The 17,892-nt window shown below is 39.7% G+C and overlaps 1 protein-coding gene across 1 annotated transcript in view; it reads left to right on the plus strand.

The window, feature by feature from the left end:
* LOC103775795 (chromosome unknown open reading frame, human C12orf40) overlaps positions 1–17,888 on the plus strand; it is a gene marked incomplete at its 3' end in the record, with an annotated part of 18,160 nt that extends 272 nt beyond the window's left edge. The window contains exons 2-13 of the mRNA XM_008943267.1: positions 1,786–1,825; positions 4,552–4,687; positions 5,558–5,690; positions 6,190–6,256; positions 7,711–7,911; positions 10,831–10,937; positions 13,513–14,048; positions 14,284–14,356; positions 14,995–15,115; positions 15,611–15,677; positions 16,745–16,827; positions 17,427–17,888. Of these exons, the coding sequence (XP_008941515.1) occupies positions 1,786–1,825; positions 4,552–4,687; positions 5,558–5,690; positions 6,190–6,256; positions 7,711–7,911; positions 10,831–10,937; positions 13,513–14,048; positions 14,284–14,356; positions 14,995–15,115; positions 15,611–15,677; positions 16,745–16,827; positions 17,427–17,888 (2,026 nt within the window). The remainder of the gene's footprint in view (positions 1–1,785; positions 1,826–4,551; positions 4,688–5,557; positions 5,691–6,189; positions 6,257–7,710; positions 7,912–10,830; positions 10,938–13,512; positions 14,049–14,283; positions 14,357–14,994; positions 15,116–15,610; positions 15,678–16,744; positions 16,828–17,426) is intronic.
* Between the last annotated feature and the right edge of the window lie 4 nt (positions 17,889–17,892).

Raw genomic sequence — 17,892 nt, forward strand, 5'->3', positions numbered from 1 at the left:
CACCGAGCAGCAGGCGACAGTGTGTGGGGACAGCCCTGGTGTCCTCTCACAGACTGGACACAGCCATGGTGGGTGTGACAGCCCTGGTGTCCCCTCACAGACCAGCAGGCCACAGTGTGTGGTGAAAGCCCTGGTGTCCTCTCACAGACTGGACACAGCCATGGTGGGTGTGACAGCCCTGGTGTCCCCTCACAGACCAGCAGGCCACAGTGTGTGGTGAAAGCCCTGGTGTCCTCTCACAGACTGGACACAGCCATGGTGGGTGTGACAGCCCTGGTGTCCCCTCACAGACCAGCAGGCCACAGTGTGTGGTGACAGCTCTGGTGTCCCCCCCAAACCAGACTGTGTGAGGAGCTGCAGAGATGTCCTCCCACACCAGGCTGATATCTCTCCACAGACTGGGGCTGGGTGAGGGGAATCTCCACCTGCACCTCTCCTCACACCCCCACGAATGGCAGTGGTTACCATTTTGGGAAAAAGATATATAGCTATTGAGATTCATTGAAACAGTAAAATAATCACCCAGTGATTAGTTTCTTTAGATTCAGAGATGAGACTAATTAGGTTCAGTTTCTTTAGGTGCTGTGCCATCTGCCTCTCTGCTAGACATTTAAACCCCACAGATTTTGTCAGCCATTTCAAAGTAGCTTTGCTAAACAGAGCTTTATAATCCTCCTGACACTATGCAGAATCAAACTAAAAGAATGCCTTACCCATCTGGAAGTCTTCCCAGGAAAATGAGGTTTCTGAAAGTTGCCTATGTCAAGCCTGGGAGGGAGAGCTTCAGTATGGAAAAAAAACAACAACCGCAACTTTGTCTTAAATGTCTGTCTCTTATACTCTTCTGTCTGTAAAAAGAAAGCAGCATGTAGGAGTATTGCACTCACGTAGGAAAGCGCAAATAATCCTGCTGCTGTTAGTTATCTGTCAGGATTCTGTGATTTGCATTTTAGGCATCAGAAAAACTATTCATTACTGGGGCTTCTACCCACTACAAGTGTAAATGTTATGTGCCTATGTTTAGAAAGTGTGTTCTAACTTTAAGCAGAGTAAAAAAAAAAAAAAAGTTATTCCAAGAGAGTACTCCATATTTCTCTCAAAAAGTCCTAATCTTACTGCACCAAGGATTGCAGCCATGCTTACTTTGCTCACAGCAGTGACCCAAAGCTCCAATTTTATGCATCATGTCCTGTAGGCAATCCATTTAAGACTGTTTAACCAGTGAGATATGGAGTTTAAGCAATAACTGCCTCCTACATTGTACAGGCAACAGAAGCTGGGTAAAACTTGTAGTGAAAATCTATTTTTCTTACTTTTTTTACAAAAAGTTCACATTATTCTATAAAGTCCCGGTAGAAACTTGTCTTGCACTCCTTTGTTTTTTTTGCTAATATGGTTTTGTAACTATATTGCAGCACGACAAAGAAAATTAGAAGAAATTAATATGCCAACGAAGTTGTCTTACAATATTTTAAGAAATTAAGAATTGATGAAATGTTGCATTACAGGTCAAATGTCTAAAAGATTTTCCTTCTCAATGTTCCATGCATTTTGTAGCCCTAAGACAGAACATGGTCCTATCCTCAACTAAGGAAACCAGGATCTGACAAAGTGATGTCAGCAGAGATATGTGGACTTTACTACCTGAAGATTTAATCCATCATAACACAACACAACATAACATAGCACAACACAACAATTTGTGTCCTAAATTCTGAATGCCATTGATGAGAATTCCAAGCTATGACTCTTAAAATTAAAACAATAATTATTTGCATCTTCCAGGAGCAGAATCATATTAAAGCAGGAAAGGAGAAAGCAAAAGGTAAACCGTTCTAGCCATCCTGGATTTCATATTGTTTTATAAATGCTTTAGTTGATTCACTTAGGAAAAAATTCAAAGCATTTGAAGTGAGACTCAAAACTGTAGTGCAAACGTGTGCTTGCCTGGCTGCATGTAACTTTTAGGGCAGAAGTCTTGTTCTAGGTTTACAACACTGAATTCCAGCAGGAAGAGGAGAGAGTGGGAGGAGGAGTGGATGAATGAATGAATCAATGAATGTGCCTGATTTAAGTCTGACTGAATTACATCTGTTACTATATTTTGTTGGAATGTGCTGACACACAGAATTGCTTGAAGCCTCACAGTGACAACCACGTGATCAGCTAGCCTGATACATATGCACAGCTATTTTTTCTGGGCTACATAAAAGAATGTTAGGTTCATATTCTGGCATTTGCAAAAGTAGGGCAGCCTGTTTGTATTGTGAATGTGAAAGTTAAATTATAGAATCAAATTTATCCCTAGCATAGCAGAGGACATTTCAAACAGGAAAAAGAAAACAGTAAGAGAAGATAATTATAGCCATAGGGAAGTCAGTTTCCTCCTCAGCAGCTGGGAAAAAAGAGACAGGACAAGGAACCTCCACCACTGAAGCTGACACCCTTCAGTGGCCCAGAGCAGGTGTACTGGCATGTATAGGAGGAAGGAAATCAGAGTAACAGTATGCAGAAATTCCTGAAACGAAAACTTTCACCCAAAGGAATGTGGCAGCAACCAACAGTTTGCTGCCTGTAATGGTTTGAAGCAAACCAGTGAGAGACTCCAAGTCCGAAATACAATTTAATAGGAAAAAATAAAATAAATGCAATAATACAAAGAGATACCACAGGCAGAGTCAGAATACAACCTGACACTCTGTAGTTAGGGTGGTGGTAGCAGTCCCGATGAAACAGTGGTCTCGTAGAAAAGATCTGGTAGCTCTTGTCCTCTGGAAATCCAGTGGGTAAGGCCCCCTGTGCTGTACTGAACCCCAGTTTATATCCAGGTGGGAGCTCTTGGCTCCTCCCCCTGGGTGGAGCATCTCACAATGGGTTGATATCAGTCTGTGAGTCATGCAGTGGGTCCTTGATGGTCCCTTAAACAGAAATAGCTCCTGGGGGGAGCTCTGTATGAGTCCTGGGGCGAGGCATGGATGGGCCCATTAACAGGGAGGACTCCTCCTGCTGGGTGGGAAGTGTTAACATCTCCCCGGACATCTTTCCTTATCTGTTATAGCCTGGGGTGTGAGGTCTGTCCTGGGCAGCTGCTACCCATGATTTTCTTAACAGCCCATGAGCACTGACATAGAGGGTATAGAATACACAGTTTTGGTTCTACCCACATAAGGATAAACTGGTCCCAGCCCCTGTAACCATGACACTGCCCACATCACTTTCATAGTCTCATGGAGGCCTTTGAGTTCTCAGAATACCTATTTTCTCAGGGATTTATTGGTCTAAGCCATATAATTTACATTACAACTATGTAATTTGCTTCAGTGGAGGAGAGAGAACAGGAAAGGATCCAAGTCAGGATCTTTTTTAGTAATTCAGTACTGAATTAGTAAATTACTAAACACCATGGTAATTTGTAATTGCTATTAAACCATTAATAATAATTCAGAGGTGATGGGAAGAAAGTATCTGGGACACTGAAGGGACACGGTTACATTTTGGGGCTGTAGACTCCAAAGCAATATGAATTTTGAGGTGCTGATTTATACACAGGCTGGATTTCCCTTACTGCAGATATTCCTCTTATCTGAAGAACAGGTATTTTCCATAGATGATAGCATCTTAGAAGATTGTGATATAATAATTTATGCTGGAAAATTGTTACCAATGAAGGCGTTTGGTATATGAGTTACATGTAGCCTGCAATCGTGGGAGGAATTACATCTCAGAAGAAAAGCAAATGGTATTTTGTGTTTCAGCATAGCCTTCAGTTTTCAATATGCTTCTTGTGGTTAAAATAAAGAAGTCATACTGGTTTCATTTATTCATCTGCTGTGCTTGATGCTAATCATTTTAGGATGATTATTAATAGTTTATTAATAGATTGTTAATGGATTATTAACAGTTGTTTCCCAAATTTTCCAGCACTATCTGCCTGACATATTCAAAGTGTCAGTTATATCTCTTTTTATTCTGTGCATCAAAAAGCCTTTCTCAAGTCCCAGTCTTAAACATTTTTCTTCTTTACTTTTGCTGTTGGTGGTGGTGGTTTTTGTCACAAGACTATTTTCTGTGTCAAGAAAGACACAGAAGAACAATATTGGAGAACAATAAACTCTTTGTGTCATTATAGATGGCCATGTGTATGTAATCGTGGTGGTTTATTTGCCTAACAGCTTATAAGCTGCTTAAAAACTCAAGTTTAAATGTTTTTAAGACTTTATCCTTGCAGCATTTTGGTAAAGAATACTTTTAATGATCATACACAAAGTTTCAGGCATGAGTATTTAAGGACTAAGGTTTTGGCATCAAGAGAACAGTGATTTGTTTTTAATACGACCACATTATACTTGCAGTCTTTTCCAAGGCAAGACAAATAAATTAAATAACAGCAGACAGGGTGTGAGAATTCAGAGAGTTTTAGTTGTGTGCTTTTATTATCAAGAATTGTTTATAATTCTAGTCTTTCATGCTAATTTCAAAATAATTGTATATGCTGCTAATGTGTTGTTGAAGCTTCTGTCAAAAAATTATTCTCTCTTTTGAAAAATTTAGGAATTCTTTGAAAAGAAGAAACTTAAATCAAAGATGAAGCTTCTGGAAGTGTCATCTCCTAAAAGTTCAACAGCCAGTTTAGATCTCCTCAATCTCTATGTTGTTAATCAGATATCAACCAAAAAAGACAGCACCAGTGAGTTTAGTGTAACAGTGTTCTGACTTCACAGTTATCAGAATCAATTATCCATAACTCTTACTGGTAGTATTTTAATTCTTTTTCCTCCACTTAAAACTTAATGTTCAAATAAGTGTTGTTTTGTTTTTAAAGTAAAAAAGGTGTAAGCAAATACAAAAATTATGACTGAATGAAAAGTCAGGAATAAAAAAAGGAATCAAGTAACCCTGGCTACTCCCTACTTCACCTTTACAGCCTTGTACACTTATGTACCTTCATTATTCTGTTCATTAATTTTGCCCTACATCCATTTCTTTTTCCCTTTGCTGTTGAATGGGTCCATTTCTATTTCACTCCTTTTTTTCATAACTTTTGGGAGGCATTTAGAATAGTCTGTCAATTCTACCAAGATTTTCTTTCTTTGATTAAGGTCCTCAAAAGATATCTCTGCAACTTGAGTCCTACCTCTTTATGTGTAGATATGGTGCTTAGGGTGATTGTGTTTAGTAGTGGACTTGACAGTGTTAGGTGAACCATTGGACTTGATCTGAAAGGTCTTTTCGAACCTAAACAATTCTATGATTCTTATACTCTCTGACATATTCATAAATCAGATTGTGGAGACTTTGTTGTCCTATGCTCAAGAAGATTAGAAAGTGACTGAGGAGGGCAACAGAGCCTGTCTACACTCAGCAGCTGACCGTAAATAATATTTTACTATAATGCCATTTAGAATAGGGCTCTTGTCTAGTGGCAAAGACAGCAAAAAATATGGCTTTACATGGATTAAGAAACCTAAACCAACAGCTTTTGTACTCTAATGAAAATCCAGGAAGCTCAAAACTTTCTCCAAACCCAGCACTGACATTCCAAATACTTTCATTGCAGATAAGGGGAGGAAGCCAGTCCACATTGATATCACTGAGGATGCAAAAAGACCTGTTAGGAGGCACAACATAGAGCTTCCCATGTCACCACTACGTACACAACGTATGTCAAAATTAGATGACATCCAGAACAGGTACTTGTATAAAACAGGCAGTAGTTAAGATATAATGAAGTTCTGGAAAAGGTCTTTCAGCATGGTCTTATATTTGGGGTTATTAAGTAAAAATAAATATACCATTCTAAGACGAAGAAGTTTCACAATCAGTTTGGACATTCCAGTGATACTCTCACTATGAGAGAGTAAATAAATGTATTCTAAACAAAAACTGTACATGAAGCTCAGAGATTTAAAAAATCCCCAATGTTTCTTTACTCATGTCAGGTTCATGTACTAAGTTAATCTCACAGAGCAGGCTATTCAAACACCATTTTCCACTTAAACTGTTTCCCCATCCAGCTTCAGACACCCTAAAGTGACTGACTCACACACTGGCTGCTCATAACTACTTAAGAATCAGGCATTTTTAAGATGTGTGGAAAAATATTCTTAAATTTTTTTGAAATTAATACTCAAAATGTTTTTAATCTTATAGATCTTGTATTTCATGAGCTGATTTTATTCCTTTTACAAGGTTACAAAAGCAAGTATTGGACAGCAGGAGGCAGCATCTCACAGAGAAAGTGAAATACAAACATAATGTAAGTTTATTGTTTTCACTGATGTAAAGCTAAAAATGTGCAGCAATGTCTGTATTTTTAAGTGATTCTTCAAAAAGTGACCACATCTTGTGGCTACTGAAGCATGTGAAGTCTTCCTCCTTAAGGCTATTTTGGTATGGGTTTTGCCAATTATATTTTATATTTGTTCTTGCTATTTTTAATATATTTATTGAAAGGCTCACATTGTTTTAGGTATTGTCCAAAAAACTTAAGAATATCTGTGCTCTAAGGTAGTCACAAAGGACAGAGATTATGGGCAAGAGACTGAGGAAAGAACAGCAGGTAAGTTAAAAACAATATGGAGAAATGGGAATTGATGAAATGTGAGAACCACAGACAGAAGTGAGTCTTTAAGAAGAACCTAAGTACAAGTCTCAGTGGATATAACTGGGAAGTCCACACACTCACTGAAGGTACTGTGAAAACCATTGTCTAGATGGAATTTAGGGACTTCTTTTATCACCCATTCCACTGTTGCATAAAAACCCAACAAAACTAAACCAAACCCAAACCTGAGTTAGTAAATCTCTTAGAAGACACTTACTTTAGGTTATGCAGACTTGCTCCACTGACTCCTGCTGTTCATATCAGATAGGACTCTGAGGAAAAGATGCTTGCAGGAGATGCTTGCACAGTATTGTTCTGCATGCTCTTGGCCCATTTGTGTTGCCAAAGCGTGTTTTCCTGGAGTGAGAAAGACAGATGTTTTTCTAGTGTCAGAAATTATTTTCTTTTGAGTCAGTAAGAGTTACATAGTATAGGTGAAAAGTTTAACTGTCTAACATGTTTCAAGCAAGATCCCCCTGAGCTGCCACTACTTTTTGGATATCCCATTAGGTCAGCCTTCCCTTATGACTCTTTTTCATCTGTTTCTTGAAGGCAGAGAGGACATATTTTAGATTCAGAGAGGCCAGAAATAACAGATTAGTAGATTGTGCTGCTTTCACTGGATTTTTAGCTGTAGAAACAGTGATGTTTTGTAAGTTTTGCCTTCGAACTTCTATTCCTCATGTTCTGATCTGCTTGAGATAGCATTGTAGGTATCACAACTTGCTGGGGTTCTCTCCTCAATGGAGCAAAGTATTTTTCATTTCATTACTTAAGAACCAAAGTAGCAGATAATTTACCTACACATCTGAAGTTAAAAATGTATCTAAACTCATAAAATACCAATTTATACTCATAAAATACCCTCAGGATAGCATTTGTGTACATGCTTCCGCTTAAGTAGGTGCTTATGTGTTTCCCTGAAATAAGCCTTTATTACCTTAAGTTTTTCATTAAAAAAAATCATATACATGAAAATTTTCTCTTGCATGTAACATATGTACAGAGATGTAAAAAATATAGAAAGTTTTTATTACTTTAAACTTTATGCTTATATCAAAACAATTATATATAAATAAAATGTCTCTTTGTTATTTTCTGTCTAGTTATCACAAGTAACAGAACTAAGGCATGCTGACTGTAGTATGGAACACGGAGACAACACAGCAAGAACTTGTAGTGCCTGTCCATTGTCCTCTGCTAGTTTTTGGCCTTCTAACTGTACACCACTTTCAGAAAAACATTACAATACAAACCTAATGGGCAACATGTGGGAACGGACCTATGAAGAGGAGCTGCAAAACCAGGTTTGATTAATATTTTGTCATTTCTGCAGAATTATTTTAAATTAACTTTCATTTATTTGGGCTGTAGAAATAGTGTAATGGTGAAGATAGTTATGAGTCATCAACATTTCTTTTAGGCTGGTGACAATGAATATTCCACATATACAAATATATTTCTTTAAATGTTATGAAATACACTTAACTTTTTCATTGAGCTCTCAGTACTGCTAATATCTGCAGAAAGAGAGTCACATACTTCTGTCTTTTTTTTTTTCCTGGCTTGTGTGAAGCTGGTTAAAGAAAACTGAAACATATTACAGTTATAAATACAGCTTTTTAAAATGTACAATTAGTATAAGTGGGTATTGTATGATCCCTGGTGATCACCATGACCTGATCTGTACTCATGCAGTGTCTCAGTGGGTAACACAGTTCTTACAGTATTCTCAGCATTCCTAAAAGAATTGAGAAAAACTCAAATTAAGTTTAAGAAATGATTGAAAGTTATTTGTTCTATTGCACAGTACTATTTTTTTCCCTTTTTGTTAACTTTGGGGTTAAAAGAAGGATTCCTAGAAAAGTAATGTCAAATATAATATGTCTTATTTTTAGAAATTATATTATATATTGAAAATAATAAAACAAATTCTACATGTATCACCAGTGGTATTTTAAAGTCTTGAGGTAAGTGATGAAGGGGTACTTCAGGGCTTTAGAAGGGGAGATGTTGGGTTGTTCAGGGAATGGGTAGGCAGAAGCCCACAGGAAGCTGATTTGAAGGACAAAGGAGTCTGAGAAAGATGTTTCAAAACACTTGTTGAGGTGTTTCAAGGGCAGACCACCTAATTCCTCTGAAAGGAGGAATGGGCAACCCTGGAAGAAAACAGAAACATCCCCTGAGCTTGGAGGGCTGGCATTAGGAAGATCAGAGCTGAAGCTCAGAAGAGGTGAGAAGGGCAGCAAGGAGGACTTCTACAGTTGTGTCATCAGCAAAATTAAAACAAGGAAAATTCTGTCCACTGCTCAACAGAATTGAGGCCTAGTGACAAAGGAAATGGAAAAATCTGAGGCACTTGAGAGCTGCTTTGCTTCAGGCTTTTCTGACAAGTATTCTGGCACATCTGCAAGCTCAGCAGAGAGTCTTGGGGACAGTGGTACAAAACAGTAATGAAGGAACAAGTTAGGGAATCCGTAGTAACCAGGACATAAAGAAACACATGGACTGGACAGGATGCATCCAAGTATATTGAGGGAGTTGGACGATATCACTGCAGGACAGGTGTCTATCATCTTTGAAAGACTGTGGTGATCAGGAAAGCTTCCCAGTGGCAAGAATTACAGAAATGTTATGCCCATCTGCAAAAACGTAAGCATCATCTGGGGAACTATCATTTCACCTCTGTCTCTGGAAGAATTATGGAGCTAGAGCTCCTGGAGTCAATCCCAAGGTACATGAAGAACAAGAAGGTGACTGGAAAGAGCCATCATAGACTTACCAAAGCCATACTGTGCCTGATGAAGGTGATTGCTTTCTGTGATAAAATCACTAGCTCTGTGAATAAGGGAGAGCAGCAAGTATTATTTACCTTGACTGCAGGAAGGCTTTTGACAAGGTTTCCCATGGAATTCTAGTACCCAAAGTGGAGAGGTGTGAACCAGAAGAATGAACAACAAGATGATTAAAAACCTGACTGTTACCATCATGCTGAGAGTAGTTGTCTGTTGGTTGAAGCCTCATTGGCAACAGGCTAGTACTGGCAGGGATCTCCAGCCATTAATGCCAACTCCAATACATCTTCATTAGAGAGCTGGATGATGGGACAGGCTGTGCCCTCAACAGGTCCATGCATGACACCAAATTGAGGGTGATCATTGCAGGAGCAGAGCTTCTACTCAGAGGGATCTTGACAAGCAGAAGGCCGTTTCATAGAGTTTAACACAGAGAAATACAAAGCCCTGGACCTTGGGAAAAAGAACCCCACAGGACTGTGCAGGTGGGGACAGATTCATTAGGCAGCAATTTTGCAAAGGACCTGAGGGTGCTGGTGGACAACAAGGTGTACATGAGTCAGCAGTGCACCCTTGTAGCAGCAAAGGCCAGCTGCATAGAGGGCTGTATTGGAAAGACCATACCCCGCAGCCAAAGGCAAGTGATTGTTACCCTCTGAGCAGCATGTGAGATCATGAAATAGTGTCCAGTTTTGGGACCCCCAGCACAAAAGGGTGATCAACAAACTGTAATTGGACCAACGAAGACTCACAAAAATTCTTAGGGGACTGGAGCACATGATGAATGTGGAGAGACTGAGCAAAGAGGGCTTTCATAGCCTGGGAAAGAGAAGGCTCTAGGGGTGTGGGGTGAGCTAATTGCTGTCCTCTACAGTCTAAACAGAGTTACAGACAGGACAGAGCCAGAGGTACGCGATGAAACGACAAGAAGCAAAAGCCACAAGTCTTAACAATGGAAATTCAGTCTGTATAAGAAAAGGGTTTTGTCACAAAAGTAGCTAAGCACCAGAAGGGGCCATCCAAACAAGCTGGGGAACCTCAGTCCTGAGCAATCCTGAACAATCTGGCCTAACCCTGAAGCTGGCCCTGCTTTGAGCAGGTTGGACTCAATACCTCTTCAAGTAAGTACCTTCCAGACAACAACTTTCCATGATTATACCACCTTCAGTGTCACAGTCCATCAAGCTTGTTCATACTGTGGGAGGATGGGGTGCTAAAAGGACATTTTGTATATTAACAGTGATATTTAAATATGGAAAAGTGTAAGTTATACAGAATCCAGTTGGACTGGAGGCTTGGTCTTCTACTGTAAAATAAAAAGAAGTAAAAATAGTGGGAAAACATATACTGTTTGCAAACCCAACTTTAATGTTTTTAACACTAAAACTATTCTATATATTCAGAGTTTGACAGCTTCTACTGTTTTCTTAGCCAGGAAATAGTTGTGATCAAGACCCTTGGATTACAAAACCTCCAGGCCAGTGTACTTTCAGGAAGTCGGAGACAGTGCCTCAGGAACTGTTTAGGCTGTTGCATAGGTAGGCATTGATTTTACAGTAAATAGAGAAGTAACAGTCATGTTTAAGTAAGAAAAATACTAAGATAATCTGAAGCTTATTGCTACTTGATTTTCTCATTAGTTTTTGGTGCTTTTCAGATAGGAATAGAAATTAAGTGGAAAGAATGAACATAGCAATCCATTTAAATTTGCTGCAAGGCAGCAGAATGCGACTTCTGGGCTGGCGCCTAGAACTGTGATCTATGTTTTGCAGTGTCACAAGTATGACTGTGTTACTGAATTCACCTCAGATAAGAAGCATGGATTTACTAAGAGGCCACAGGGAGGACAGCTGGCCCAACTCTCATTAGTTCTGGTCACTGTTGCAAGTGCTTTTCTGATGACCTTGGTGCTGTAGCAGTTGAGCAACTTCTCCAACTACATTGTTTACATCCAGGATTCCAGGAACAAAGCGTTTTCTGTCCTTTGCCTCCATATGTGATCCTACTACTATAGTCTGCATTTTTTTTTAGAGTTGCTTCAATAATAATTTTATGAGAAGATACACTTTGTTTCTAAAAGAACGGACAGAAATCTAGAATATATTTGGGTTTGTATGTGCCAATTAAAAACCTTTGTAAACACAGAGGATGTAGGACCAGACTCATTTACACAGAAGATTTTATTCCAGTTTCTTTCCAGTGGCTCTTGCCTTGGACCTAGGGGTCTTAGAGGGCTAACCTGTCTTTACTCTTTCTGTGCCCTAAGTCTGCCATCTGGTTGAGAGTTCCTGTGTCTCTGGCTTTGGCTGAGTAGAGCCATGAAAGGCCACATATTATTTTGCTGTTCCTGAAGTACCTACAGCCTGTTTGCCTGCGGAGTCAAGTGACTGATAAGCTCATTGACCACATGATTACTTACTGAACACACCAGCTTCCAGTCTTAGCCACCTTAAGCTCTCTTCTCCTAGCTTCTCCTTGTTTTGTCCAACACTACCTAAAATGAGGAAAACATTCACCCTCCTGTGTATCTTGGTGAATTCCTGATTAAAATCTTTACATGAAAACCCTGTATAACCTTATCTTGCCTACATCTTCATTTCTCCACTGGCCCTGAAGCCTGCATGTAAGCCACAAGCTTGTGACATCTCCCTTAGTCCTCTGCCTGCTCATGGCTCACTAACAATATCTCCTTTCCAACCGTTCTTACAATCCATTTCTTTCTATCATCCTTGTATTGTTTTCATCCATTGTTGCCATATTTATACCTGAAGAGCTGGCAGTTCTCCTGGGAAGGGAGCTGCTGTTTGCGAAAAGCAAGGTATTAACTTATACAGTTGTTTAATGCAGTTTTAACATACTGACATGTGCATACATCTGAGAGCTGTGGCACCTCAAGATCATTAAATATTAACTAAAAATTTTATATATCTTATTTCCTCACCTACTAGCATTACGATCTGTTCAGCTGGAGTCAAAAAGGAGCCTCTGAACTGCTTCACAAAATGTTTTTACCTTCTTCATATAGATCTCCAGAAACAAACTAGTTTGTTTCTACTGTGTTTAGCCTTTTTAAACTGTTCTGGGAAGGTTTCTGCAAGTTGGGGACACTACTTTCTTGTTTAAGCTCCCAGTTTTATCCCAGTTTATTTATCCAGTTCCAAGTATCAAAACATTACAGATTTTTTTATCCAGTAAGTTTTCTGTACTACATTTCAGTTTTCAAGTTCCATTGATAACACTGCTCTATTTTTAAATTTTAAAGAAAGGTATTTTTTGAATGGCCTTCTCTGCCAGTTCTTTGTGCTTTAGAAGCCTCTTAACTTTTTGCTCAGGTTTTCTGAAAGGTCAATCAGCAGATCGAGCCTAGAAAAAAGCAGAGAATTTTAGATTAAGAGCCAAGTAAATGAAAGTATGATATGTTTAATGCTGATGATGCTGGTATGATAGCGTCTTCAAAACTGCTACTGTCAGGAGTGGGGTAGGGAAATCTGGGCTAAACAAAATGTCTGACTGGCCTCCTGGCAGTGGAACAGAAAAACTCTGATGGTTTAATTTTGCTGACCTCAAGTACAAACGGAAGTCACTTGCTTGCGAGATGAGGAATTAGCAGTACATAGAGCTTACTATGAGCTTGCAGTACAGGAGAGAACTGTAGTCCTGAAGAGCAAACTGTTTTTATGAACGGAAGAAACTGCCTTTTTTTTTGCATTTTTTTTTTTTTGGCCTTTTTTTTTTTTTTCCTTCCCCAAAGTGGCCTTCTTTGGTCAGCTGGTGGAGCAGCAGTGACATGCTGTGGCTGCTTTTATAAAACACAGTTCCCTACTCGGGAGGATGTGAGGATGTGCTCCATGTCTTGGTATGTTTGGAGACATCATGAAACAGAATGCCTTTAAACTAACCTTACTACAAAGTGGAAATAAAATACAGGACACTTTTTCAGTTGAAATAATGTACATTCGGGACAAAAGCAAGTGTGATGAGCAGTTAAGTCTTCGAGAATGTTATCATGGAGTTAACATAACTTGTTGTGTTAGCACTTAGTATTTGCTTATTCATGTATTGAGCAAATTTTTTTCTTTTCGCCTCTCCCTCCACCTCCCCCCGCACCCCCAGGCTAGACTATATGAACTCTGGCAGGAACAACCCAGCCATAATGACCAGTAACCAACCAGAAAGCAGTGAAGGAATAAAAGAACCATTGTTTGACATTGTGAAAGAAACTGCAGAACTGAAAACTCCTCAAGATGGAAGTGCTTGTTCCTTTCTGGCACTGTTTGAAGATGAAAGCAAACCAATCCATAATAATCCTTCCACAAAGTATTTTAATCCTTATGTTCCTCAAAGCAATACTGCCATTTCTTTCATCAAACCTGATAATAGAAATCAAATGACCAACATAAGTTATCTGTATGATACTAGAGAGGCTTATCCCACAATCAGTGTCAAAAACAGTTGTGTGGACAGACACCTTGAAGGCGTTTTCACAGCTCCAGAACAGGTTTTACTTAAAAGTAACAATGTCTCAAGTGCAAGCTACAAGGAAACGAGCGGACTTTGTAAAACCCACCTGCAGGACTGCCTGGAGGGACAGCACTACTACTTCATACCCGCAGAGAAGAAAGAAACACTTGCAAACCTTGAAAGAATTGGTGCGTGTCAATACTTTAAGGACATATATACTGGCTTTTATTCTCCTTTGAAAGACATATATTTTTATAACCAGAGATGTCTTCCCTGATTGAAAACATGTAATGAATCTTCAGAATGCAGTAAATTAATTTAATCCAATTATTTAAATTACTTTCAAAGCTTGTCAGAAGCATTTATTTTCAGATTGCATTTATGCTGTTGCATTTTAAAATTAAGGTTAATTTTCCATTTTAGATCCATTTGCTTATCACCATGATCAGCAGATTAACTTACAGGAGAATGTGCAGAACTACTCAAGAAGAACAAGGTGAGTGCCATCAAGGTGAGAAATTATCAATCTACTGACTGATGATAACTGCAAAGACCTTACTGAATTGGAGAAATCTTGCTAGAAGAACATGAAGGCAAAATTCTGAACAGTACTACTAAGAATTCAAGTTTTCCTAGTGAAAATGAATAATGTGAATAAACATACTCAAGTAAGCCCTTTATACCATCTTTCATCTGCCTATAATAAGTACAGAGAAAGGTTTGTTCATGGGACAGTTTTGAGTTTTTTTGAAGTTAACATTTTTTAAGTTAAACCTTTGCTCTGAATTCCCCTCTAAAAGACCCTGTCTCCTTCCACTGACTACAGAGGAAGTTAGTGTCTTCCCTGGGCTAAAGCTGGCATATGTGAGTGCTTCATGTTTTACAAAAAGTGGTTTTATCAAAGACTCTGATCCACAACACCTTCTGATTTACAAAGCAGCACTATATTTTGTCATCTCTCATATTATGTTTTGCATTTCAATGGAAGTGGAGTTTGTGAAAAACAGATCCTTGGTGTTAAATCTCAGGTTCTGAAAAGAGTTCAAAAACCTCAGTAATGGGAAGCATTTAATGGTTACTGAAGACAAAACAAAAACTGAAGGCAAAAAGTCACTTGTAATGACTTTGATTCAGAAAGAAAATAAAAGTACAGGAGAGGGAATCACTTACCAGAGAACTGTTTGCATCCCTTAGTGATGATGAGACTCTGAAAGAATCAGTATGGAGACAGAACCAGCTCTTTGGATTTGAAGAGGTAACATTTTAAAGAGAGAATTTAACTTCAGTGAATTAACTTCTAGGGAAGCTTCTTTTCCATCATGGTTTATATATGGAATCCAGAAAGAACAGCTTCTAGCTCAGTGGTTCACACAGAACCACACAAATTTTGTGTCCGTAATTTACATGGTTTGAGTCACGCCTAAGCTGATGCCCGAGATACATTTTGTGAGCCACCCATCAACCCCTTAGAGCAGATTCTGCAGGCAGTGCCCAAACATGATATGCAGGACACTTCAGCATTATAAAGGAGCTTTATGCCAACATACATATAAAGAATCTTTTAGATATTTTGCCCATGGAAATCTTCCAGGTATGTACAGTATTGCTCAGGGATTTTGTACCTCTTAAAATAATTCGTGGTACAGTGCAGTAACTCCTTTATGTAATACAGAAGATGAACGTTCCTCACTTAACCTGAGGTGCTGATCCAGCTGAATCCTCACTACTAACACTCAGTTATTTTTAAAAGTTCACAGCAGCACAAAAGGAAGAGTCTAAGTTTGGAGCGAGTTCAAATCTTCATGAGATGGAGAAGGGTTAGTACCACTGATAATAAAAATAAAATAAATGAGATAATCTTTTTCTCTACATGTGAAACCGAAACTGTTACTTTTAAAGGCCGGGAGAAGTTTTTTTTATAATTTCAGGATGTTATATTTGATTTTTGATTCATGCACCACTGTACAAAAAGACTAGCATTACCACATAACTAAGAACTATCTGTATTTATCTTTCCTTGAAGAGATAAATTCAGGTTACCTTCTCTGGTGAGTATTACACACATATGTTTCATTGTCCTGTTTCCTCCAAAGCTGTCCCCTCAAGTGAAAAGCCAGCTCTGAAAGTAGAGGTAACAGCTAAAAAGTCAGGAGAAATGTCAGGAGTATTAATTTGAACACCACAACTCAAGTTTACTAATATCACCATACAGTAAAAGTGCAAAGCAAATGCCAGTAATTTTCTTTCTTTCTATCCTGCAGACCTCTGCTGGCTGAAAAAAAAATCTTGGACATGTTTTCTCTATTAATGACTATCTCCATTAGCTGTTTGACATCTGCCATTTTACTGGTCCAGTCTTTATTCTCTTCCACTAGACTACATGCTGTGTTCCACATGTGAGCAGAGTGAGGGGAGTCAGCAGGGAGGTCTCATGTCCCTTTTGCTCCTGCAGTAGCTGTAGGGATCAGCTGTGCTGGCTGCATTTCAGGGCAGAAGTTGTTCCAAGGGCCTCCAAGAAAAAAACATGCAACTTGTCGGGCAGCCAACATGTGCAGGGACTTTGCTATATTCTCTCCCTGCCCTTGCTCTGCAGAGTCTTTCCTCCTCTTGGGGAGCACAGTTCTGCTGCTGTTGCAGGCTGCTGATTAACAGCGTAGGTGAAGCTTTGGGGCACCCTCCTCCCACTTTCTGTTATGATCTGTTGTCCTAAAAGGAGGAGAATTGGCTATTGCCAAGATCTAGATTGGCCTCACTAAAACTTTATTCTTTAAATGGTATCTGAACACTGCATCATAAGTAGTCATATTTTATTTTACATGCTGTACCTGAGTTGGATGTTTGGGGAATTTTTGGTGAGTTCTTTCTTTTTCACCTCCTGTTTCAGATGTGGAGTCATCACTCAGCAGCCAGTCTCTCAGTTACTCTCCAAGGCAGACAGAGAGCTGTCTCAGCTCCAGTCTCGACACGGTGAGTACTGCTGCCCCTTTAGGGGTCTGTGGGGGTTCGTTTGAACAGTACCTCTAAGCCTGAGCACATCTGAAGGTGGATGTGGCTGGAATCTTATATATATGGTTTTGGTTTGTACAGGGCAACTTCATGTATGAGGAAGACAAGAAATGTTTAGCTGTAAATTTTCCTAGTAGTCTAACAGACATGTGTTCTGGTCTCTTGATGATACCAGACCCTGTGGGATTAGTCACATGACTGGGGGAAGATGCTAAGCAAGGTTTTGTGCTCTTCCTTGATGTACAGCTGCCTTACGTTACAAGCCTGTAAGGCAGGAGGATTTGACACACTCTGTGTTTTCAGTCATTATTGAATTCAAAAATGCCACAATGTAAGAATATAAATTTTGTGTGAGAATGAAGGTCTGCCTTGCCCACCTTCTCTTCAAGCAAGGACAGGAGTACACCCTGGGAGAAAGAATGAAAAAGAAACCCCAACAAAAAAAACCCGACAATTCTGGCCTTTCTGTTAATTTCCTTAATTTAGTTATTAGTCATTAACTTACTCCTTACTTATTAAACTATTTCAACAGCTGCATTCACACAATTCTGTTCAAACAGTTGGAAGAGGAAGACACACATGGAAAGAAGGTGTATCTGAAAGAACAGCCCTTGAGCACTGATGATGCCAACCTGGTTTCAGCAGCCTCAGCAAGGACAGAGTCCCCCACGACCTCTCACACCAGAACCGCGCCTCTCCAGCCCAGCAGTATTCTGACCAGAGAAGCAGCAGATCTTCAGGAGAACATCTCTATTTTGTGTGCCAGAGAGGAGGAGAGTCAAGCCCACCCTGCTCCGCCCGAGGGCAGCTCATTACACCAAGCCCTCAGAAGAGAGCTCGTCCCTCGCAGTGCCACGTGCGACGCTTGGTCGCAGACTGAGGGCTCCGTGGCCCAAGTGAGGAAAGTGGATGTTGCCACCCAGTGTGAGCCCGCGCAGGTGTGCGGGTGTGGGGGCTCCCTCCTCTCTGCCCGCAGCCCAGGGAGGGCCCCTCCTCCCGGCGCCGCTGGAGGGCACAGAACGCCGG

Source organism: Merops nubicus, unplaced genomic scaffold, assembly GCF_000691845.1.
Source record: "Merops nubicus isolate BGI_N331 unplaced genomic scaffold, ASM69184v1 scaffold45776, whole genome shotgun sequence".
Lineage (NCBI taxonomy): Eukaryota > Metazoa > Chordata > Aves > Coraciiformes > Meropidae > Merops > Merops nubicus.